Here is a 25,737-nt window from a genome sequence, read left to right on the forward strand (position 1 = left end):
TCCTCGAGCTTAATGCTGCCACACAATGGGAAATGCCATTGACTGGCTAAAATTTAGCATTAACAGTCAGCATGCAATACCCCTTAAGGCAATGGATATTTGAACATCAACAGTGCAGCAACACATGTAGACAGAAATATGACAATACCCAAAAGCATAGTAGATTATTTATCTTCTGCAAGGAGCAGCTTGCGAAGTCACATTAGTTGTGATACTATTCTTAAATGTTTGCATCTGAACGACATCTTATACTGCCCCTGGTGCCCAAGGCAGGCACACCAAATGAAGCAGTACAGAAAAAACGAATAAAAGCATGTAATTATGATGCACAACTTGTTTCCATTCTTTTTAATCATGTTATTACACTTTTTTTGTATGAGGAAGAGTATAATGGAGTGTGACTTTCCTAATTAAAAATAACATTCCAAGCATTTTAGTCAACAGACGAATGCCATTCCCATTCATTTCAATAAGGAAAGAGGATCTGAGATACAGTTGCTTTGAATTACGAATATAGTGACGAAACAGATTAAATTCATATCTCAAGGTACCACTGCATAATGTGAACATTTTCATCATGACGTTGCACATGCAGCATTTGCACGTGGCAAAAGCTCAAGATTCTTCCTTGTAAACAAATCCGTGACATGTCATTTCAACAAGGCAGTAGCTACCATTGATGAAACATACGAAATGGATTGAATGATGATTTTAGTCTTTTTGTCGTTTGAATGCGTGAAATGTCAATCGGAAAGAAGATTTTACAAAAACTAAATTGTTTCCATGGGAGAAGGAACGAAATGAGGGCAATAATTTACATTTCAACAACTTGAGTTGCTAAAGCAAAAAAATCTGATATAATTAACATAATTTAGGGACAGATTAATTAACTGAGATTTCTGTTGGTGGAATTCAATCAGGATTCCCCTCACTCACATCTTTTGTCAGATTAATTTGGATATTAGCAAAGAATAAGACCGGGTAGACTCACCGATGACGACTGATGTCGCTCGAGTTTGATGCGGATGTCTGTTCCTTTCCCCCGCTCACTTTTAGCAGGACCTGAGCAAGTGATTAGCGCACACACATAGCATTATTTCTCCTCCTGCGCTCACATACAGTACAGTGTGCCCGGAAATTAATCACAGCACTAGAAATTTTGCACGTTTTGTGATGGTGCATCAAATTGGGACAAACTATTGAGGAAACGAAAATTGATAAGTCGTTTTTTATTTTTCAATACATTTGCAAAACGCATTTTTTATGACATTGCCAATATGAAGTGTTGTGTGTAAAATTAATGGAAAAAAAAAATGTGTCAAATTTGCCCTTGAAAATGCCAATAATAAAATGCCAATGTTCAAACCTGGCGAGCTGCCGCGGCTGTTGGTACTGGCGCTGTTCGCACTGTCGTCCAGCCACGTGCTGTATGTGAGAGAGTCCCGCTTGTGTGGTGTCCCGGCAGATGACAAACTCTCCTAACCGATCGCAGGCCGCAAGAAACACGCACATCAGGTGAAATGCACAGAACAATTCTTCAAAAAGAGGCTTGAAGCTTTTAAATGCCGGTCCAAGTTGAAATTTACTATCAAACTAAACATTAAGACACCTTGTGTATTCAAAACAGCCACATGGCTTTGCCCTCAGAAAGGCTGAATAGGTTAATTCTTACAAACAATGCAAAACACAATAGACGGGGCTAGTAAATAGCATCTAGTTCGAGCTGTGGAACCCTTTCAAGCAATGGCCATTTGAACACAAATGGTGCATCAACACATGTAGACAAACAATATTACAATACTCGCAGGCACATTTTCTCTATCCTCTGCAATTAACAATTAACGTCACAGCCGCTCAGCAAGTAATTTTGATTGTGTCAATGTTTATTCATACATCTGTATTATACAGCCCCAGGTGGCCAAGACGCACACACCAAAGCAGCTGCCAAATTACAATTAATGATGCAAAACCAATTAAGTTGTGTACATTGTATTATTTATTTCATGTTTACACCATATAAAGAATATTATTATAGAGAGCTATTTTCCCTATTAGAAAGCACATACCAGCTAAAATTGTATGTTATTTAGGGAGGTAAGATGAAACGGATTTGTTATTGTTCATGGATGTCTAATTAAGAATATGAACCAAATGTTTGTTTGAATGGCGTACCTTTCGAAAATGTGGTTTCTTAAGACTTTTTTACTAGCACCTTCCATCCTTTTGCTGCATAAGGAACACAAAACTCACCATGCCCGTGTCATAATCCTCCACCACCTCGTTTTCCTCCACCACGCTGGCAAAGCTGCTCGCGTTTGACGAGGAGCGCGAAAGGTCATTGGCCTCGGGGATGGATGGGGCCCTGCCGCACAAAAAAACTACATGTTGCGTTCAATCACAAAACTGCCACATCATTATTTGTTTTTTCCATTTTATGGTGGAAATCCAAAATCGAAAAATCCAAATGATGCTTATGTGAGATTTCTTTGCGTTTTTGTTTTTAAGTCTAACATTAATTTTTTTTTTTTTTAAAATGACTATGTTAAGACTTAATTGGCAAATTAAAATATTTTCATTATCATTACTATTTCCAAAGCAAGTCTTTTTCACTACATAGGCCAAAAAAAGATACCTGACCCCACCAAGATCAGAGGTCATACCTGTTTTTGGTGGTGGTGAGAGCCTCAGGTGAGCTCTGATTAGATGAGTTGTCCGATTTCTGATCCTGAGAGACGTGGCCGCTGTCGGGGGTCTTTTGGGTGTTCGGGGAATTCTCTCTGCTGCTCCGTCAGACACAAGGAAAATGAATACTTCTGTAATTCTGCTTGAGCCAAGATTATGTATTCAAATTGCACCTTTTCTCCTGCACTTCCTGAATATTTTCAATCCCGATGGCACTACTTCGCCTGGAGCTGAAGGGACCAGACTTTTTCCTGGTGGGGCTTTTCCCCGGAATAATCAAAGACTGCCAGGGAAGAGAGAAACCGAAATCACAAACTTACAGTACTCATTATTTTACATTATTATGACTTAACTTATAAGTCAAGCACAGAACAAAAAAAAATCACTTATACAGTAATGTATATAAAAATATAAAAACTGTAGAAAATGATCATTTTGCAGTGGTGTCTTAAAGTCATATTTAAACTTAACTTACATAAGATCTCTTTCAAGTTATTTAAAAAGATGGCATGAACAAGGACTTGGCCATGATGCAGTGGTGCCGAGCAGACAGACAACATAGAGAACAAGCGTTGCTTGAAAAATAGTGAGAATTAAACATGAACCTCTTCTACTGATCCTATTCCTATGGCACTGCCTCGACGTCCATATTTACTGGGACTTTTGCCTGGGACAAGCAATGACTGAGCCAGGCAGGAGGAGAGAGATGGAGAGAGACAAAGAGGGGGGGGGGGGGGGGGTGACAGTGGACAAGAAGGGTCAAAATGAGATCATATACAAATACATGAGATTCCATGCGAGTCGTGTCGTTCAAACAAAATACAAAGCGGGCATCATTTTTCTTCCGCGCGGTGTGACACAAGCGACTGGATGAGAGAAAAAAAAAGGTGAGCCGGATAAGTGAGCCTGTGAGGACAAGAAGATACAAAAACAAAATAAAGCTGCAGATGACACAAAGTAGCAGTTATACATTGGGGTTCACACCAAAGCAGTGTTATTGTTAGTTTGGCAACCTGGAAGTGAAACACAGCGATGCACCTGTTTTGAAATACCAAATACATTTTCGCCACCTTCATAAAGTAAGTTACATGAGTTACAATGTTTTTCTTAAACATCTCACAATGCGGCCCACCTCTGCTAAAATCGGCTCTATCCTTAGTTAAACAGGATCACTCAATTCTAACCCTGAAATGACAAAAATATATTTGGTTCAGCTATGCATGAATTCCTAAAAGAACTTGTTCAAAATAACAAAACGCTCAGGTGCACCTTTAAGGAGGTGCGCGACATCACCTCATGCTGATGCAAGTCTGCCGCTGCTGCGAGTTGAGTGGCACGGGCTAATGTTGTCGGACAAACGTGCAAGCCTTGTGAAGTGAGAACCGAGCCCCGCGAGGCGCATGACTTCAGTCAAGCGCTTCTCTGTGAGACGTTAGTGCAGCAGGCAAGTGAGAGGAAGGGAAGGCACAAGCTCTCATAGTTCTACGGGACAAAAGGGGGCCCGAGGCGCGGCTCTCCAAAGACCAGGAGGAGCAGGGCTGTACTTACTATCCCTGGGAATTTGGGGCTCTCTGCGGGTGTGCAGTGGTTAAAGCTTCCGCTGAGGCTAGCCGGCACCGTGTGCGGCTTCTTGAAAGTAAAACCCATGGCGTCCATAGACTGGCTCCTGCTGCGTATCACCCGCTAGGGAGAGAGACGAGGAGGGGGACATGCATTGAAATGGCGACAACCCCTCGGCATTGCTGCTAGATGAGAGAGTGACCCTCACCACTAGAAAGCCTGATGCACCATTAAGGCCCAAATAATATAATCACTGTTATTTTGACCAATTTTGTAATCACGAATATTCATCATTATGTTAGGGGGAGAAAAAAAATATTTTTTTATAATCACTACTTTTCAACAAATGGCATGTAAACGGTTTTTAGTGCGACACGAAAATTACAAATATAATACACAGATTTTCACTATTGAGTGGCTGGTCCGTTCCCTATTATATAGGTGATTTATAATAAATTATCATAATCGATGCACATTAGAAATGCATAGAAAAAGCACTAAAAACTGACCCTATTCACTACTATTGTGCTCAGGCCAAAACCATGTCTAATAAAAAGCATTGCTGTTGCTCCTTCTGAGAGCCAGGGAACTACAAAGTATGCTGAAGTGACATCTATAGGCACCTATAAACAAACCTTGTAGATATTTGCTACCAAGAATGTATGTATGTATATCGTGACTTTGAGAAGATGAAAAGAAAAACTTGCTTCTCAGCTCTCAAAATAAGGAGCAAATTCATTCATCTTCCAAACCGTTTCTCCTCACGAGAGTCTCGGGCATGCTGGAGCCTATCCTAGCAGACTTTGGGCAGAAGGCGGGGGACACCTTGAACTGGTCGCCAGGGCACACATAGACAAACAACAGTTCACGCTTACAATCACACCTACGGACAATTTGGAGTGGTCAATCGACCTACCATGCATATTTTTGGAATGTGGGGGAAAGAGGAGCACTCAGTGGAAACCCACGCAAGCACGGGGAGAACATGCAGACGCCACAAAGGGAGGCCGGAGCTGGAATCAAACCTTGCACCGCTGAACTTTAAGGCGGACAGTGCTCCACCGTGCCATGCCGCCTGTGCTTTGTTCAAGTTTCAATAATGTTTTGAACCCCTGAAATTGAATAACTTTTTAACTTAATATCCTCTAATGCCAGCGCTCAGCAGTATTTATGAAAACAGACTGATTTTAACAAGACATTTGTAAACTTCTACCTCTACTTCGGAAAACAATAACCGCACCAGTAACTGAATCAGTTTCAAAATTGTTGATATTGTTTAATCCTTGCCTGGTTGTTAATTCACCCTGACAAAAAAGAAGCAACTGTTACGTCTCAGTGCTCGCAAGATGTTTAGTGAGCTCGAAAAGGAAGCGAGGGGAAAGTGGCACTCTGCGGGGAAAAAAGCCAAGTGTGTTGATATGCAGGCGTAGCATGGAGAAGCAGACACATCTGGAGGTGAAAAGCACGTAGAAAGCAAGGAAGCATGGGAAGGCGAGAGTGGTGTGACGCAGAGGAACAGAGCGTCTTCCTGCTAAAGTCGTCATAGTCATTAAAGAACAGTTTAACAGCCACAGAGGAGGCGGACAGAAGACAAATGCAAGTTTCATGTGTCACAACAACATTTAGTGTCATGTTCAGTTGTAGTTTTGAACTTTTTTTTTCTATGCCACTTCGTCAAAGTACAGTGGTGCCTTGAGATACAAGTGACGCGGGCTGTCATTCGCTGAAGAAAGATGGGATTCAAAATAACCACATAGCTTTGCTTTAGATGATGCCAAATTAATTCGAACAAAGAGAACATGCCATTAATAGGTTAACGAATGTCATGTGTATGTCGGGCTGAGAAATGTGACTTCTTTTTCATGTATGTATGGTTATGTCTGTTTTATATTTCCCCCAAGTGATATACAGAAGGAACAGCACAATGTCAATGTTGTAATTTTCATTTTAAAAAAATCATTATTTAATATGATCAATAACAATTGTTGATAATATCAATGATAAATTATCTAGTTATTATTGAAAACAAATATTTATTATTATAAGAACAGTGTTTACTGATAAATCTGATAAAAATTATTTTCCATTGAATTATCTCATTACTGTATCATTGTATAAAGTACAATATTGTGTGGCGAACTTTTTCCTATTAAAAACCAAAGTATTTTTAAAACTTTGAGGAAGGTTCGAGAGGATTAATTTCTATTGCACTTTTTTCTCCGTACTAATTCTGATGAACAAACAGAACATGGGTACAGAGAGAGCCAAATAACAGTAAATAAAATGATCAACTAAGCTTTTATATTTCTTTCATAGCTTCAACTCATATCTCAAGGCACAACTACAGGTTCGTTCCACATACTGAGAAAAGCATTTTGTCAATTTCAACCCATTCCCAAGAATGCCAAACTATTCCTTTCCTTGGTGTATATTTTTTTTCACGGAAGCAGCATCATTTGAAAAGGAAGCGGGATTATTTGTTGGAAGCCTCTGCTCCCGCCTCGACAGTTACCTTGAATGACTCAAAGAAGCCTCCTCCGCCGCCGCCGCCACCATTCTCCAGCTTGTCATCATCTCCCCCGACACCCATCATGGCCTGGCTGTTCACGTGCAGCTCCTCGTAAAGTGTTTCCAACAAGGCTGACCTCGTTCGCTCCTAACTCAGGCGTGTGCACACACGCGCAAAGCACACGCTTGTCATTTTTAGCACAAAAGAACATCAAACAATGAGGAAGTAAGACCCACCTCTAACTTTGCAAACTTTTCAGCTTTATAGCAGGCGTATTCAGCATTGATGAGTTTTGTGAAAAGGAATTCATGGAATTCAGGGCCCTGTACGAAAATGCTAGATCTGACGAAACGTATATGCTAATGTGACAGTGCTCATTTACAAGTTGTTACTTTCTTACTTTTTTGAAGACAGCAGGGTTTGGGAGGGCGGGACCGAAGAAAGGTACGTCATCCCGTGCTGTCACGGACACCTGTAAATTTTAGGGTAAAAAAATGACGCACATTTTTGCAATGGTCACCCTTTTCATTGACAGCACTCATGCATTGTTGTGACAGAGACTCTTTATGCTTCGCTTTTAAATCCATAGGTACATATACAACCATAATTATAGTTAAGTATAAGATAAAGAAGGTTATTTACCTTGTAAAGAACATTGTCTGAACACGGGTTGACCACTTGGACCACAACGTAGCCATGGAGGAAGTTGGAGGCGATCATATCTGGCACAAAGGGAGTGTTTTCTTCTTGGAATACAATTGCCACAATGTCGTTGCCTATATGCCGCTTTCGCTGTAACTGTAACACGAGAGACACATCGCAAATGAATCGCCCACGTATCACAATTTCACATTGCGGACGACTACATGCAGCATAATGGTGAGTAGTTTCTATGGCAGTCAAAATATGGCGTCATCTCAAATCAGTCTGTGCCAGAGAAAAAAAAAACTCATTGTGATTTAAAGCAGCGGCTTTAAATAAAAAATGATTGAGCACTGCTGCCAATGGCTGTGTGCGACTTCTCTGAAGAGTGCTTCTCTAGCTGACACCATTAAACAAATGACTGCACCGGGAACTCACAGTATGACCACACAAAGGTGTGTCAGTATTATATTACAGTACCTGCTGCGTGTCCCCCTCGGTGTAAGGCAGCTTTGTGGACACGTGGAACATGACCTCTTTATTGCCATAGTTGCAGTAGATGGATTCTGTGCCAGTCTGGCCGTGAGTCACGTCCAAGCCTCCACGGAATCTAACGCACACAGTTTGAACATGAACACTGCACTTAAGTATAGAAAAAAAATACTTAAATAACAACTCAATTAAAATGTGTTGCACATAGGTGTATTGTTTTTACTGCCAAAAGATATTAGTCGACTTCAAGCTCGAATCATCATTGCAGAGTGTTAGAGCTGACAAATATATATATTTTTTGTAATACAGAAGGTGTCATTAAATGATTTCAAGTCATGGTTACCCTTTAAAGTGGTGAAGCTCAATTTTCTCCCCAAGAAACTCCAGAAATTCCACAAAGGCAGGACTCTCTTGGTTATTGCCAAATAACTCCTCCTCTGAAGTCTGCGTCAAAAAATGGGAAATTTAAAAGCAATGTTTAGTGTAAACATGTATGAAACTAGAATGCAGTTGTAAAAAAAAATCTCACAGCTTGATGTCATGTCATGATTCGTCATGAGAAGTTACGAGTAATCTTCCGCACCCAACAGATTAGACGAGAGGGCGTAAAGGAGTAAAGGATTACTGAAAGCAGTTGTGCTGAACGCCATCATTAAGACGGAAGCACTGAGCGTTGCTCGAGGAAATTGAATTTACAACACGAGCTTCATTATTCTTACTTTGCATGGGAAGTGTTTTGTTCATATTTTAATACAGAGTACCACCTAAAAAAAGGACTTAGCTCTTTCATGTACCCCCGTCATTACCAACATTAACATATTATGGAGTGGTTGGCCTAGGGGTTGAATCGAAAACAGGGTTTTCGTACTAAAAAATATATTTGTAAAACTGCCGAACAGCAACGACAACTTACATTTATGATGAATCTCTTACCTGGCCAAACTTTTGATAAACGATCCCAAACTTGAAGTTGTTGCTTATGACGTGCTCATCAAATGTCACAATAAGTCGCGAGGCCTGTGAAAAGTAAATTCTACATTATACATGCTTTCTGAAACTGTGCAAAGACTGACAACTATAGGACTCAATTGTGGAGCTATCGTATTGAACTCTTTTTCATAATTTTAGTTTTACTGTTGTTTTTGAGCAGGGTAAAAATAGCACCCAGTGAATCACTTGGGCAACTAGTAGTACCGACCCCAATCGGTCTGTACCGATAAAAGTACAGAATTCAGTACCCATCTCTAGCCGTGATTGAGCCAACGTCATGCAGAGGAAGGTGGTGATTTTTATTTTTCAAGTCTGACTTGACAGCGGTAGGTCTGTAAAGGCATCATAAAGATGCCTGATGAAGTCGTATCTGTTTTTCCAGGTCATAGAAATGCTATTTGATTGATAGTTGGCAGCGGCCACACAGAGATTTGCGGCCTCATTTTATATCATCATTTATTTGATCTTTATGGGAATTTTAAGTATTCATAAGTAGTTCACTTACTTTTGGATAAAGCACTGGGAAGAAGCGGTCCACGTTGACTTCCTCACAGACGAGCTGGGGAAAAATAAGCAGGAAATGTCAAATTTGCGGTACTGTTGCGACATGCATTCTTAAAGGGACAGTGCATAGAATGTTTGGATTTTTCAATGTTCATTCATTAAAAAAAACACATCAGCATACATCTAAAAAAATATATATATAATCATATGTCTAGTGTTTGCTACACTTAGGTTATTTCACCACTCGATGGCAAAAAATAAATTCCACACACTGTCCCTTTAACTCAAAGACTCACCTTGGCCATTTGGACCACATTGGGAAACTCAGTCAGGCAGGAGATGGGGATGACATCGTGGTATGTTTTTTGCTTGGTCCTGGTCAAGTCATAAAATAAACCTCACATAAATAACAAGTCATATAACATTTCTCAAACATAATGGAGGATCCGGGACAGGCCATTATCAAACGTCCCCACCCTTCCCCTCTTGCTCATCCCCACCCACCCACTCACTGGCCTAAATAGTCCATCTGTTGCCCTACTGTGGAAATGACACTTGTGTTGACACTCTCTCATGCTTTATGACTTTTGTGATAACATTGCTAGGGGGGATGCGTTGATGCACTCAATACTGAACATTTTAGGGCAGATGATTGGACTTTTTCTGACCAATTGAACTCTGCAGTGCCGCATGTATGTGTTACCTAAGCATTAGTCGGAGATGCTCCTGGTCACCGATCACGTCGTATTTTAAAGAGAACACCAGATGTCCCAGGGCGCCGTCCACTGAATAGTAATTAAAGTGTTCCTGAGGGCACAGTGCAAGGTTACGGCCATTAGTAAATATCATTCCCTGAAACCCAAGCACACACAAGCACGCGCGCACACACACACAGACACACGCCCACACACACACACACACACTTTGCACAGCATCCAAACCCAGATCAAATTTGTTCATATTGAAGAGCAGGTGGTGAGGCTTAATGTAAATCCGCTTCTACAAGTACAGAAAAATGCACATTGAGGCTGTTTGATGCCAGACAGTTGCTTATTCATTAGCTTATTGTAATGAGCACAAAGTGAAATTGATTGCGGAGTCCTCCATGAGGATGATTTTGCTCATTCGTGCTGGAAGTGCAATTGTAATGCGTATATTGAGGAGTTTTTGAGTAGTGGGGACTGAAATCATCTTTCCCTATTGAAATTAATGGAAATACCATAAATCAGTCTCTCCTGAATTTTTTTTAATGTTTAATTAGTTGTAAAATAGCACATAATACATATATTATACTGTATACAACCTATGCTTAGATTATAAATATTATATAATAGAGTATAATAATTGCATAAAATATTAAATATTGGCTAATATTGTATGTTATGAAAACATATAGCCACTAAATGATTAAATAGTGTGTACATCATGATTAATTCATGATGGCTCTTTGTGGTGTGCGCAACTTGGCCACCAAGCAGCAGTATAATAGAAACAAAGAAGAGCTTGGCTCAGCTAGAGTAATTGGTGCAGTAATCCACAGTAATGTGAAATAATTTTTGCAGAAAAGCTGCCTAGATCTCAAGTGCGATTCTTTACGTCGCAACTCCTCACTCAGCTCATCAGTACGCAACAAAACCGTCATTCTAATCAGGATGAAAATATACCTGAGTATTGTTAGATTGTCTGTTGGCATGTGTTGCTGCACCGTTTGTTTTCAAATATCCCTTATTTAATAGCACGGCAACATCGATGCTATTCCTTATCCTCAGATTGAATTTCCAAACATATGCAGTACTATTGACAAACCTTTGCCAGAAAGTGTTTGCGGTAGAATGTGGCCGTTGCGTTACATTCCAGCTTTGTGCGGGTGTCCGGGGACAAAGTCCGCAGCGGCTCCGATGGGTCCGGATTATTACCCAGCTCGTGATTTGTTCCCTCAATCCAGTAACCGCCAAACTGCGGCAGAAGGATGAGAGGAAAGGGGCTCTTCCTTCCCAAAACCTGTCACAACATGTCAACAAAGTTAAAAAGCCAATAAAGGGACAAAACCAATATCTCGTGAAGACAAAGACTGCACAGCAGTCTTGCTAACAAGTCAGCTGTGTTTAATAAACTGTTAACTTTGTCATGTGTCTGTCATGCAGGGATCCACAAACACAACACAAAATACAGTAACGTGCCCATCAACACTTCAAACCTATGGAATGTATTTACAAAAACAAAAATCACCAAAATTACTTCTAAGGCTCTAACAAATTCTACACTAGCACCAGGGAGGGACGTGCTGCACCGTACCTCGTGGACACTTGGATAGGGAATGTAGTCCTCCTCGGTCTGGTTTGTCATCAAAAATTCATAGTGAAGACAAACAAGAATAAACAGCAAATTAACAGTATTCATTGACACATTGCATTGTTTCCCCTCATTTGTTTTGGACTGAGAAGCTTGTAAACTTGTAGTTCTAATAATGTTTGCACCAGACCAGAGGATCATGAAGTCAGACAACTGACTGAAAAATGACTCCAATGCACTATGAATGTAATATCATGTAAAGGATGAACTACGTTCTCTGGTTATGATTTATAGAGTGCCGTCTGCATGAAAAATCGTACCTTGAGTGTGGGTGGAAAGGTGCATCTCTGCTCATCCATCCTGTTCCCCTGCGAGATGAAGAAACAAAAACAGGCGAGCGACAAGTCATTTATCAAACTCAATTCAAACACAAAAGCGACACAGGGAACAAAATGACAAGGCGGCGTACTCGAAGGATGCACAGCGGGCAACTTAGCAAAAAAACAAAAAGTCAGGGAGAGACAGATGAAAGCATCCTGACAGCCAGGGAGCAGTTAAGGACGCAAAAGAGCGCCGTAGAGCAAAGTGCAAAGAGTGAGGCCGGGGAGAGGATTATAAAGATGCGGCGATAAGTGACGCCTCCACGCTGGAGCATCTGTTGGAAGTGGCAAAGAGAAGACAAAAAAAAAGGCAGAAATTCTGCAGACAAATAAGGAAGGTCACATAACCAACGGCAACATTGGGAATGACAATATTAGAACAAGTGTAATGATAACGATCATAATCATCATAATTCTCGATGCAAACAATGGCCTACAGAAACAGTTGACTACGATGCAGTTGTTACAGAAAATGAAAAAGGCAGATGAAAGAGGTGCTTATGTATTGGCAGCCTGTTACAAAAGCCTTGCTAATTTTCTCCTTAATTTGTACTTTTCCACTCTTTTTTTGTCATTTCATATTTGTTGCACATTGAGCTATACTGGTTCAGACCGGTTTCAGCATTTTTGGACACCACATTCACTGGTAGCCTGTTTACAACTTGCGCTCCTTTCTCCCTTATTAGGCAAGTTCCAGCCTTTTTTTGAAAGGCCATTTTGAAAAATCGCAGCTCTTTGGCCGTAGAAGTTTCGTGACTGAAAAATACAGGGTCTGTTGAACTTGAGCCCTTTGTCTAATATGCTTCGTCATTGCAAATGGAGCGGGACGAGAGCTGGCGGTGAAGTGAGAGAGACCGTGACAGGAGATTTGAATTTGTTTGTTTTCGTTGAAACTTCAGTTTGTGACATCACGTATTCAAACATCCTGGTGCAATCATTGGAGATTTCAGTGTTGCTAAGATAAAGGAAGCTCTTCTAAATTTTAATTAGACAAGGATATTTTATTTCCTTCTCTGGAAATAAAGTTGAGTTGGGAAAGCTAATCAAAGTCGGAGAGAAGTGGGGTAGAAAACAAAATATTGCTTGGACAGACTTTATTAAAGCGAAGCTGATTATCTTTCTTTATTTAGAATCTTATTACATTAAATGGTCTAAGTACCCTTTATAAAGAGGGCCCATTGTCTTATGCCAGACATCAAAGATTACCACACAAATAGTTCATTTAATTATTTGATGATGAACTGATTGCCAACATACGAATTGATGACACGCAGAGAAAAATGAGGTCTATTTTCAAACTCTTCATTTGTCGAGAGCCAGATTGTCAGATTAAAACAAATGTCGCCTCGAAAAGCCTTCGGAGACCACTCTGAGGGATTTTGAGGTGAGATAAAAAGCTTACTGTGCAGGGACAAACAATGTTAATAAAGCAACGTCATATAGCTCGGGAACAAGCGAAACTCAAGACGGGATAGAGAGGAGGCAGCCGATGCCGTGTGAGTTGCTTAGACAATTAGCAAAATGCAGCGACGGGCACGTCGCCTTACCTGCATCTTTTCAATCATTTCAAATAACTCAGCAGTCTGGAGAGAGGAGAGAAAATATTTTAGGTTGTCTGCTTCTTAATTTACTTCTCTCTCTTCCAACGTGTCAACTCTTTTAGTGTGAGCTCCATTTGGGAAACAAAGTGAAAAATGTTGTACGATTAACATGTTGTGGAAAAATTGATTATGTATACTTTTGTATTTGGTATTGAGATTTATTGTACGTCTAAATGAACTCTTCCTTTCCACCAGGACAGCCTGTTGGCTACTTTCAGGCAGGGAGACTAACTATGAAAATCTGCCTTGTGACTTTAATCGTACTGAAGTGGATTTCCTTTTTCTGTCACTATGGAAATGTTCATTCATGTACACCATCCCCTGTTGAACAAATACAACCACTCTAATCTAATCTGGTTTCCCACTGCCTGTCTTTTGACAAAGCCATCGGGCTGGAGCTGCACCATGTGCTCTACCATTTGGTCCATTTCAGATAGTTCAAGTGGTGAAATAAAAACCAACAAAAAATTACAGCATTTCATAGCACTTCAATCTCAAATTATCTTTCCCTATTAAAAACGAATACAAATACAATTAAAGGGACAGTGTGTACAATTATTTGATGTTTTAATGCCGGCTAGTGGTGAACTACTAGAATGCAAAAATGAACAACAAATTCAACTGCATTTTGAAGCAGGCACATTACGGTGCTTCCGAGAGACCACACTTTGCAACCCTACCACCAATTTCTTCAGCAGAGGTGCAAGCAAAATGTCATCACAAAAGACTTCTAGTCATCCCTCAAGTGACAAAGTAAGTGCATAGCATTTGTTAAGCATTGATGCACCAAATAATTAGCGATCGGGTGATTTATCTCCTTTGAGTATTCATAGTAGAAAGATGCCAGCACGACTCATCTAATAGAATCAGCAATGATGTTGTACCATGTTAACTCTTTGCGAGACAGACGTCTAACAAAAGCTCGGACTTAAAAACAAGGCGGAACCAGCAAGACTGTCTGTCCAAATTGTCAACTCCATGTGGAGTGAAGGCAGGTGAATTCAGCCAATAAAAACCTTTGTGTACAGAGTGATTGTGTGCTAGTTTTCAGTGCGAGTACACCTAAAGTCCTCCACCATGTGCAAATAATAGTGTGCCACAAACCCTGAAGGTAAACAGAAGCTGACTTGCCTCAGAGATTAAAGTTACAGCGGATGCATCCCATCTGTAGACTGAAGCATGAGCGCTAAAGTGTGTGTCATTACGATTTGCCTTACAAAATAGACACCTGATTTCAACACTTACACATCTTCAGCCTGAGATCAAATCAGCTTTCATTCAAATGAGTTTGCAGTTTGATTCTGTCGCTAAATTCCAACTGCCACTATCTCTGTCGTCAGACTTTGTAAATAAAAAGACTTACGTGTCTGGGTTTGTTCCAGTGAGCCCGAGTCACCTTTGAGGAAGAGATACTGGGATTTTTCGCCATACTTCTTCAAACAAGCTATGATGCTTCAACGATGCCACAATGCAACCACACTTTTTTTTTAAGACAGCGACCATTCCGGGCACCCTACTTGTCAGATTTGTAGCTCCACACTCAAAGCAGTTAAAAGATGATCTCAGGTTGCGTACAAAGACGCCATCCAAAGTGCTTTTGGCACGGCCGGCCACTCCCCTGAACTGAAGTCAGCACTCACACCTACGTCTACTCCAAAGGTGGAGCTTCTCACCTTGTAAAACCTTAAAATGATCACCTGCTCAGCTCCAATGCCATCAGTTCCGGTTTAAACATCAGTGAAGTAAATACAACAGTTGAGACCTAAATTTTGAATATTTACAGAACAAATAAGGCATTGCGTCACACTTTTCTGTTTCTGCACCCCAAGCGAGCAAGCGTCTTTCTCTTTGCACTGCTACAACTTCTTGTGAGGAAAGAACGTGTATTTCAAATGAACGACAGGTGACTTTTATAGATCGTGTTATTATCCCGTGTTGGCCGATGAAGGAAGCAGAAATGCAATAAGTGCAGCAGTGTCCACCAAAATCCAGAGTTTCAGATCTTAACATCACTTTTGTTTGTATGTTAACATACTGTAAATTTACAGTATGACCGTTTAAATACATCAATTTGCTATTATACTTAGGAGGCCCAATACTTTTTTTTTTTATAACAATTACTCAATACATTTATGTTGTGAACGATAAAATCATTTCTACAGCTTTATGGTCATTACTTTTTCTATGTACTGACTATTCATGCGTCCCCCCCTCCCTTTTTAATAGTCTGTTTTGAAGCAACACTTCTGTTTTGCTGGAAGAGTCCGACGATCTGTGAACGCAGTTTCAATTTTTGGATTTGTGTTTAAGGTTTTGAGAAAACGATAGGGTGGTTGAGGAAATTAAAATTCTAGAAATTTCAATCAAATGAGCCTAATTGGAGTGTTGATGAAGTTGATGAAGTTGTTTGTGTGCCCTATTTTAAATTGGCTCAGATATTTTGGGGTCTATGTTTTGTATACCCGTTCATAACAGGGGAAGCTGCTTTTCACTTTTTTTAATTTTCCCATTTGTTTCTTTCAAGTGTAGCTAAAACAGTGCTGCATGACGTAGTTTGTAAAAAGACACTTCACGTCGTTCAGCTGTGCATGTCTTCATTCAATGTGAGCCGCTATTTTAGGTTCAGCTGTTTGTACCATGTGATTCCAGCAGGCTTATTTTTGATAACTCTATTCCGAGCAGAACTGTAGCGAGGCTCATCTTTGTCATCACACTAATTGCGTGTTTTATACCCTTTCTCATCTGCACCGAGATGATGGCAATCATCTTGTCTTGACATGCCACACACATTGCTTTAATGAGTTTATTACCAGGAATTGTGGATAACGAGGACCTCGCTGTAGTTTCTCTTGAATGAAGCGGCAACCGTAAGACCCACTGGGGGTTAATTGCAGATTGACCTTGTTTGCTGAAGGCTCTGATTAAATTGGTTACAATCAATGTAGTGATTATTACACTTTCCTTCCGTATCCTCATCAAATACGAATATGTGTACAATATGTATCTGTGTGGTCGAATCTTAAAATGTAACAATTAAATAGCAAATGGTTCAAACTTGACCTGGAAGGTTGCAAGAAGTGTTATCCATTTTGAAGTGGCAAACTCCCAAAACATTTTGGACATAATAATTTAGTGATGTCTGTGGCGTAGGAACAGTCTGACACAATATACAAACGAATCATTTTAAATGGGTTATGCAGGCCAGGCTGATTTTAGTGTTGTACCATGTTGTATGCTCTATGTGTGCTAAGTATCAGCGATTGTTTAAAAACCTTGTAAAGTGAAGTCAGAGATTTGTTTCTAAAAAACATACGCTAATTGCTAAAAACGTGTACAGTGACACTTGTCTGATCGTCTGATACGTTTCTAAGTTAGACAAAACATCAATTAAAGGGATCGTCCAGTCATAATGGTCCATTTTTCACTAACAAACTCAGTTTACGTATTTTTGATCAGGAAAATGAAAGCAATTTTCAGTTTTGTTTACAACTGTCAGTGCAGTCCTCTGATAGTTACAGACCAACTTGAAGGGGCAATGACAGTTGAGGTGAAAACTTGTTTCCTACTTCCTACTAATGTAGTGAGGAGGAGGACAATGAGACTGTCAACCGTTACGACAGCCGTCAAAGAGAATTTGATCTCTTTTTGGATGGCCACTGAGCAAGCAAGGGCATAGATTTTGCTGTAACTAGCAAATAGAACGACACGGGCAAACGGATTCAAAGTTGGATATATGAGTAGAACATACAGTACAAAAGGGTTATTGGAGGCCTCCCAACTGTTTGTAATGTTTCATTTTCTTTTCTTTCCACATTATCAAGCGGCACAATTTATGTACAATATAAATTAAGTGACCGCTTTAGAAAATGTGAACCAAATGATAAATATAGAGACACAAAAGTTGCCCAAATTTCTCACCCACAAATCAGATTAACTGTCAGATGAGCCTACAGTTGGTACCAAGTCCGTCCACATCATAAGGAATGTGGAACAACTGGATCCAAAGTCTCTTTTAATGTGTCTCTCTCTCTCTCTTCCCGGCACTTTCCTTAGATCAAGTAAAGTCGCCTAAGCCCCTTTCCAAACTCGGAAGGACCTTACAAAACCAATCCAACGTAAACGAGATCGTATCCTCTTTTAATCACCACGGAGCTCAGCTCTTTCATTCGCTGCGTTCCCAAAATATCCCTGGCACTTTTCCCACGCCAGTCTCTGGTTATTAATGATAAGACGTACGATCTGGCAGCACAACGATGAGGAAATGGATCTGACATGAAGTGTGATGCTTGAAATAATAAACATACTGACGAGCCAAAATTATATTCATATTCATTAATAATAGCTTCAACATAATCTCATCCTAATTAAAAAATGTGACAAATGATTAACAACCTCATGCTGAGACTAAAATTAACAAGCTTACTGTTCAGAACTGCATATAAATATTTTATAGAACCAATATACAGAGTTTTAAGTTTGTCGACATAGTGATGCCTTGACACACGAGTTAAATTCTTTTGCGTGGCTATACTCATAAAACACTTCTATCTCAAATAAACTTTTATGAGAATGGAACCCATTTCAACACCCCCCAAAAAAATAGAAATATTTTTTATAAAAAGTAATAATTAAATAGTGTGAGCAAATAAAGAGTTTGCACGTCATGATTCAGTGCTGCGTTGTCATGCACCTCTTTGGCCACCAGGAGGTCATAAACTAGGGAGACTTTCCAAAAATGCTGCTATCGTGAAATGAGTTGAGTTTATTGACGCTTTACGGCATCTTAAGCTCAAACTTACAAGTTAAAGCAAAACAATAAGCCAAATGATCGCAAAGTTCTCCCAAAACGTCGGCTATCTCAAGGCGCCAGTGTAGTTTAAATGAACTCTCATGCGTTGTATGTGCTTGTCATGGTCACCAACCTTCTGGGTTGTCACGGTGCTGTGTGTGAGTTTTGGCTGGAACGACAGAGGCTCTAGTGCGCCACAAATTCTGGGCTCACCCCCATCATGTTTCCTGTAACGAGAATCGGACACAAAGGATCAGTCAGCAAAGGGGCCCTCACAATCGGGTCAACTTGGAGGAGATTGCTCTCGTTTAGCAAAAGATTCCAGTCAACAACAAATGTATGAATATCAAACCACTCAACATCCATTGATTTATTCATCCAAAAATACAATCACGTGAAAAATGTATGATGACAAACACGAATGAGCAAAGAGGTGAAACAACCCATTCATGAATAAAATCCATAATGCATGTTTTCAGTTGAGCCTGATGTGTTGCAATTTCAGCATGTATGGCTTATTCATTACTTGCTCTAAAAAACACGAGTCGCAATAGTACAATAGATACGGATACAGCGATGTTTTCAAACACCTCGTGTAACATCTCTCATCTCGAAGCTGAGAGGGTCGCATGCACATTTCCCCATCTATCATGAAAGCTCTGTCCCCACTGAACCCCTAATCGATAATTCAGTCCATCTCAAACACGCAACACATCCAATCAGCACGGACTCATCCTGTTGAGCTCACGCAAAGTGAGAAGTCGAATTGTCGCTCGTGCGGATCCCAGTAGTCACTAATACACGCGAATCCTCGTAACCTCTACGGACAAACAAAAGTGGAGCAACGCTCCATGGATTAAAGAACACTCCTTTACACTATCAACCAGTCAATGAGCCATACTTTGCAACACACCATTGTCAGCAGGCGGAAGGAATTTAGTCCCATTAGAGAGTCTCTGCGGTGCTACGGAGAATGTAAATAGAAAAAGCTGCTCCTCAGAATTAAGGTGATGAAGGTGAATGAATGTTGAATTGCAGCAGGCTTTTACACATGTGGAGGTTCTTCTTCATTCATATAAACTCTTAGCGCTGATACGAGCAGGATGTAAAGAGGCATCGGTTGTCTTGAAGAAAACACACCCAAGGGCAATAACATTATGATTCGGGTTGACTATCCTGAAACTGTACATCTGCAAAGAATCACAACATTAACGGAACTGAAAACGTAAAAACTTGGAGAAACACTAAATACACTGCAACCTCTGTTTTTGTATTTGATTCGGTTGCGGCAATTTTGTTTTCTGTTTTAGTGCTCTGCTAAATAAGCCACCATGGTGCCAATTAAATTGTGGTTCCCAACAGATCAATGTTTGCTAATTGTCCCAAAATCTGAGCAAAAACACTTTGCACTTTGTAATTGGAATAAGCTGCCCTCTACGCTTAGTTATTTAATTCTATTCATTAGTCATTTATATTTATAATTGAATTTTATTTGGAACTACTTGCAAGCTGAACTCTTCACAGCATTGTTGAACTTCTCAGAACCCAAGAACCCAATGGCATATTGATTTGTCAATGTTTTTAAATCAATTTGCATGGTCTTTTTTTTTTTAATATCTCTTTTAGTCATCAAAAATTGTGTTCCTTTGGGGGAAGCTGGAACGGATTCATGAAATATCCATTCATTTGAATGGGTTACGATGATTTGAGTCACCGAACAGATCAGTCATATCTCAAGGCACACCCCAAGGCTGAATGTACTGTTCAAGGAAGGACCTGTGCATATCATGCAAAGAAAAACAAACACATTTGATGATAACAAATACTCACAGGACACTGAGTCTGCTTCCGTCAGTCTGTAAAGACACCCATCACATAAAAAGTGCGGGACAAAATGTCCACTGTTGCGCAGCACACAGACCCCACACACACACTTACACACCTGCGTAGTTAGTACGTACTGTCCAACGTCCTACAGCTCAGCAGCACTAAGCCACAGCTTCATCCCGACAACACAACAAATTACATAACACAGCCCAGCTGGTAAGCAGCCGCGCTAGGAAGTCCCAGCATGGCGTCTGGATACGTTGACGTCCTCTGCGCGTGTGTGCGAGTGAAGTGGGGCAGCCAAACTTACTGGCGGCGTGGAAAGCTCCCTGGGAAGTGTGCGCAGTGAGCAGATGACTCACAGTCTACGTCTCCCTCCCTGCGGTTAAGCTCTTGACAGAAGCTCTCGTCCCCTCACGTTGGCACTTGTCTCTCCTCCCTGAAGGCGTCGCATCCGTGATCCATCCACACCTTCAGCTCACTTCCGACGTCCACCTGCCGGTTTCACCCAGCTTGTCACACTGATGCTCGTTGCAAGTGGTGCGAGGCATCTACTGACTCTTCCCTGTTCCTCCCTCTCTCTGTTTCTCTGTGTCTTCCCACTCTGTCTCTCACATGCACATATGCACTCTGTGCTTGTCACTTCCTCCCTCTTTGTCTGCTCCCTTAATCACGTGGTCCGCCTGAACAACCAGCACAAGTCTGATCATCCTTGAAAAGCAGAAAACCCTCCCCAACTGGGCTTTTAAATGTTGACGGAACTCTGCCGCTCATCGTGGGAAAAGCGAGCAGGGCTTGCCGCTGCCACTCAGCTCGGGCAGTTGCCGTGGCAACCGCATCAGCCAAATGATGATGAGTGAAAAACGCCCACGTGTCTAATGCTGCGACTTGTTCAATATGTTCATAAGAGAAAACATGTTAAAGCGGTTTCATCGCTCTAAAGGAAATGGTGTCAAAGTCAAGGCCCGGGGGCCTGTTCCGGCCCATCACATCATTTTATGTGGCCCGTGAAAGCTAATGATGTGCAGTTTGTGTCACCTTTCCTTCATCTTTTTTTAAAATCAGTCATCAAGTCAAGTAGAAATGAAAAGGTGCATTCTTTCCCTCAAAGGAAGGGTCAGCACTATCTTTGATGACTTATTCACTAATAAATGATGCAAAGGTGTTTAATAATCATGTTTATTTTTTCAGTTTGTGTGGAGGTATTCCTTTTTCTTTGAACATATATTCCGCCACTACATCAACAGGCCCAGGACACAACGTGTCTTTCTTTGTATAATACCAAATGTATTTGCGTATGTGTGAATATTTGAAGAGTCCTAACTGGGGATTACAACAACACGTGCTCCAGTGAAAACAACACAATAATCTGCTCACTCACCAAAGCTTTGAAGCAAATAGTATTATATCGCTAGACAAAGTCCAACAGCCACATTAGCTGTAATGTGTTTTGGAGATTGTATTTTGGATTAAGGCTTTGGATGCTAATCCCTCATTCACAAACATTCACAGAGTGACTTTGGGCTCGTAATGCTCACGGGAAAGGCTTACACTGCTTTTACACCTGTGGTTATATGTGAAAAGCACGTCAAATGACAGATTTCGAGATGCCCTGTTTAAATTCTGATTAGCAAAGAGTGGCATTCAAATATGGATCATTGCTACTGGCTTTATCAAATCAATGTCGCGTGCATTTAAAATGAGGGCTCTGTGGGCTCAGACATGCTGGCAAGTAAGAATCAGAAAGAGCAACAGAAAGCTCTTGTTGAATTTGTTGCGGTCGGGGGGAGATACTAGGACAGGAATTGAGAGCATCCACTCTCAATAAATCCCCTCCAGCTGGCCCCTCTGGCGCAAATTCCACACCACATTAGCCTACTCAAGTTGGGCTGTGGTCACTCCCCTGGCCTGCCCAACACCCTTCATCCTTTGAAGGCAAGCTGCCTCGCTTTCTCTTTCACTACTGTGTCAAGCCATTAGGAAAGCCTGTCAAATTAGATGCGAGGAAATCAATCACCCAGTGACAAAGTCACATGATACAACTGCAACCAGGAATCATGTGTGCTAAAATCAGGCACAGATTTTACCCAACAGCAATAAAGTCTCGAAGACAAACTGACCAATGCTGCTGCGACCTCCCTATTTTAAAGTCTCTGTAAATGGGGGGAAAAAAAATCACCAATATAAAATGAGGCTTCTAAATCATTAAAAAACATGCTGTCCTTGCTGCTTCATGTCTTCAACTGTCAATCAAATACCACAAATACAACTGTGAGAAATGAATATGACTTAATACCGCATCATGTTCTTTTTTTTAAAGCTTTAGCTTTTTTTTATATTACAGATCCTCTACAAAATGTATTTGAATAAGGAGCAGCAAATTGAACTAATAACTTTGAACTTTTGAATTGCTTTCATACATATACTTAGGCCTCAAGTGTGAAATGACATCACCACGTCTTTTTTAACGAGAAGCCTGTTCAGATTTTGGTCTTACATCGCAGACAAGCCAGCTAATTTAATTAATACAGCCCTGAAAGAGCATTTCCCCCCACACATGACATTCAGCTTTCAACAATCACTAGTTTCTTTCACCTCAAGTGATTTGTAATTTGTCTCACAGTGGATTGTGTCCTGCTCAAGTCACAACACCTGCTGTCTCCCACAGATAGAATCAAACAGCACACAAATAGACAGCCAGAAATGGACCTTTTCTCAGACTGCCCCAATGCATCAACTCTCAGCCCTGAAGCATGCGAACAAAGGCAAACATAATTGCCTGTGGTGTGACACTTACGCTCTACGATAAAGGCGGTGATGAGGTCTCATTTGACACAGCACAGATATTGTACCTATGAAGTCCCCCGTAAGTGAAAAGAAAAAGGGTGAAGGGTGTTGTTAATAGATCTCAAGGATAAAAAAATATTCCATAGTGTCTCGAACACTGAATCCAACATGTTTGAAGAGAATTGCTGAAAACTATTTTAAAACAAATCTGAATTCACAACTCAGGGTCTTTCATGAACTGAAACTGTTTGTAATGCTTCTGTTTAGCAGATGGCGCAAGAAAAAAAAAGTCAGTATGATTTTACAAAAGAATGAATAATTTAACATGGGGGCTCTGAAGTGCGACGAGACAATCAAATCGCTGCTCCATCGTAAGGGCAGCAAAAAAAGGGATTTATTTGTTATTCTTGTTCATTTGGATTTTTTTCAGATGACCTATAATATCAGCCCACTCATCTCTAACAATATACTATGTTTTCCTTGGAAACAAATCCTCCACCACCCTCATCACCACTCTGGGGAAATCACAGCCACGCACATGCGCCTCAACGGACACAAGGACAAGAATAAAGTTGAAGTCAATACTCTCAATTTAGGTGTTTCCTGCCAACAACGAATAGATCAGCATTCAAGGAAAAGACAAAGAAAAGGCTTTCCTGTGAAATTCAGCTTTTGTAAACCACTGTAATAACTTGCCTGTAGATGGCAGCCTTGCATCACTGGAATGGAAATCAGCACAGCTTTTGAGGAGAAGATTAAAATTAGGTGCTGAATCTTATAAATTTAAAAAAATCACAAAGTGTTGGGGATTGCTATTTAAAGTAATAAATGGCATTTGCACTACAATATCACACTTGAGTTCATGATGTCGTACATTGTCAGCACAACCAATATTCCGACTACTTTCTGTAAAGGTCCATCACTTCAAAGATAAACAAATTTAACATTGAAGGACAACTTTTTTTTCAAATAGTAGCTTTTTTTCTTTCTTATTGTAAGACCTTAGCACTTCAATTGACAGTTGACAAGCAATGACAGGGGGGAAAAAAATAAAAAGCACAACTGTCTGACAAAAATAACCTGAAAATGTTTCCTAGCTGCGTCATCCTCCCAACAAGCTGTGGGATTTAGGATTGTTTAAGACATCTTGAACTCTATAGCTGGATGGCAGGTGGATCGGGAGCACGCTTGTCATTTTGCTTCTATATTTGGTCAGTCGGCAGGAGACGCACACAGCAGACGTTTTGCTCCGAGCGACACTCGGCTCTCCCACTTTGACATACATACACGCGAGGTGACACCCAGTATACTGAGTGACATCTCACTGGATTTTAGTGAGCAGGAGAGTCTGCAGTGTTGCTTAAGTCGCCAGAGGCTGCCTCGTTAACCACCCGCCCAACCGCAGCAAGGAACGCAGCACAGTGGAGAAGCACCAGGTGACGTGCACGTTGTACTAGTTCAAGCCAAGGAAAGCTGCATGTCAGCTGGCTGGGGTCTTCACCAATGCCTTTAAATCAGTTGCCGAGTGAGGCCATTGTCGCCTCCTACTTGAAGTTAATCATCATCCCAAGCAGAGCAATTACTGTCATCTGCCATATTTTCCCGTTTGCATGCAAGTTCTTTTCAATGGCTTTGGAATAACAGACTCCATCTGTATCTGGATCAAGGTTTTCCAAACAAACTTCCTTCAAAAGTTGAGAGTAGATCCCAATGTCTCCTAAGCTACTTACAGCTTATATTGTTAAGTGTTTGGGACACGAAAAGCCAGAAGCAACAGACTAAGAAACTGACCTGCAAATTTCATCACCTCACAAGAATTCCCCTTTCATTATGTTGTACGTATAACAGTGATAAAAAAAAAAGACGTTCCTATTCATATTCCTCTTGATGGACAGAAAGTGGACAGAACACAAAGTAAAGTGAAGGATCCAAAGAGCCCCCTAAACATAGAACCACGTCACGCTTTTCAGAAAAAAATAGCAACAGTCTTAAAATAGTCTGGTTTTGGAATGCCCTGGCCCAACGGAAATATAAACATTTGCCCTGGTCAACTGTCAACATGGCATGACAGGTTCTCATAAGACAACCACAGCTTGTGCTATCTTATTAGTTGTTAATGGGCATAATTTGCTCATATTTGAATAAGTCATTAATTGATTGATTGTTAAGAAAAAAAACGCTGATTTGATTCTGAAATAGTTTGAGATCGAGAGGAAAAACAACATGACATCATCTGTCACAGAGATACATTCATGCGATGAGGTACTTCCAATGAGACAGGCCTCAAAACAGGAGTTCAACACGTTTTTTTCCTCAATATCCTTAAAAATGAAATTAAACCAGCATAACCTTTCGGTGATAAGGATAAATAGAGTTGTTGGGAGTTTGAGCCTGGCCCATTAGGGGTTGACAGAAAATCAGGCACATGATTTGTTTTGACAGCTTTTTCCACCTGAGGAAACTCACCCATTTATTTTTTTCATCTGGCCTAGGGACCAGCTGTTGCTGACTATTTGGGCACTGACTAGAAATCGATCAGACTGGGAGGGAAACATCCATCATCTATTTTGTGGAAGATATTTTCTCGCAGGTACGTAGCAAATGCTTTGAGAAAGTTAATGATAGGTTGCTAGTAGACAACTAGTCATTCAGAAGCAAAGGAGCGCATCTGTCCCATTAATC

General features: G+C 40.6%; 1 protein-coding gene across 5 annotated transcripts in view; it reads right to left on the reverse strand.

Moving 5' to 3' along the window:
* LOC119119562 (RAP1 GTPase activating protein) overlaps nucleotides 1–25,737 on the reverse strand; it is a 28,862-nt gene that overhangs the window by 423 nt on the left and 2,702 nt on the right. The window contains exons 3-24 of one of the 5 annotated variants that reach the window (XM_037245958.1): nucleotides 18,575–18,668; nucleotides 13,599–13,634; nucleotides 11,992–12,039; nucleotides 11,675–11,713; nucleotides 11,186–11,380; nucleotides 10,083–10,186; nucleotides 9,676–9,754; nucleotides 9,381–9,434; nucleotides 8,819–8,902; nucleotides 8,229–8,329; nucleotides 7,874–8,003; nucleotides 7,394–7,549; nucleotides 7,152–7,223; nucleotides 6,988–7,074; nucleotides 6,755–6,898; nucleotides 4,231–4,365; nucleotides 3,288–3,365; nucleotides 2,856–2,965; nucleotides 2,661–2,780; nucleotides 2,251–2,362; nucleotides 1,367–1,478; nucleotides 992–1,062 (exon numbers count right to left, since the gene is read on the reverse strand). In XM_037245958.1, coding sequence (XP_037101853.1) covers nucleotides 992–1,062; nucleotides 1,367–1,478; nucleotides 2,251–2,362; nucleotides 2,661–2,780; nucleotides 2,856–2,965; nucleotides 3,288–3,365; nucleotides 4,231–4,365; nucleotides 6,755–6,898; nucleotides 6,988–7,074; nucleotides 7,152–7,223; nucleotides 7,394–7,549; nucleotides 7,874–8,003; nucleotides 8,229–8,329; nucleotides 8,819–8,902; nucleotides 9,381–9,434; nucleotides 9,676–9,754; nucleotides 10,083–10,186; nucleotides 11,186–11,380; nucleotides 11,675–11,713; nucleotides 11,992–12,039; nucleotides 13,599–13,634; nucleotides 18,575–18,668 — 2,161 coding nt within the window. Of the gene's footprint in view, nucleotides 1–991; nucleotides 1,063–1,366; nucleotides 1,479–2,250; nucleotides 2,363–2,660; nucleotides 2,781–2,855; nucleotides 2,966–3,287; nucleotides 3,366–4,230; nucleotides 4,366–6,754; nucleotides 6,899–6,987; nucleotides 7,075–7,151; nucleotides 7,224–7,393; nucleotides 7,550–7,873; nucleotides 8,004–8,228; nucleotides 8,330–8,818; nucleotides 8,903–9,380; nucleotides 9,435–9,675; nucleotides 9,755–10,082; nucleotides 10,187–11,185; nucleotides 11,381–11,674; nucleotides 11,714–11,991; nucleotides 12,040–13,598; nucleotides 13,635–15,015; nucleotides 15,619–18,574; nucleotides 18,669–25,737 lie in introns of those variants that run through there. The other 4 variants (XM_037245959.1, XM_037245960.1, XM_037245962.1 and 1 more) reach the window with 4 other exon arrangements.

This window comes from Syngnathus acus, chromosome 2 (assembly GCF_901709675.1).
Source record: "Syngnathus acus chromosome 2, fSynAcu1.2, whole genome shotgun sequence".
NCBI lineage: Eukaryota > Metazoa > Chordata > Actinopteri > Syngnathiformes > Syngnathidae > Syngnathus > Syngnathus acus.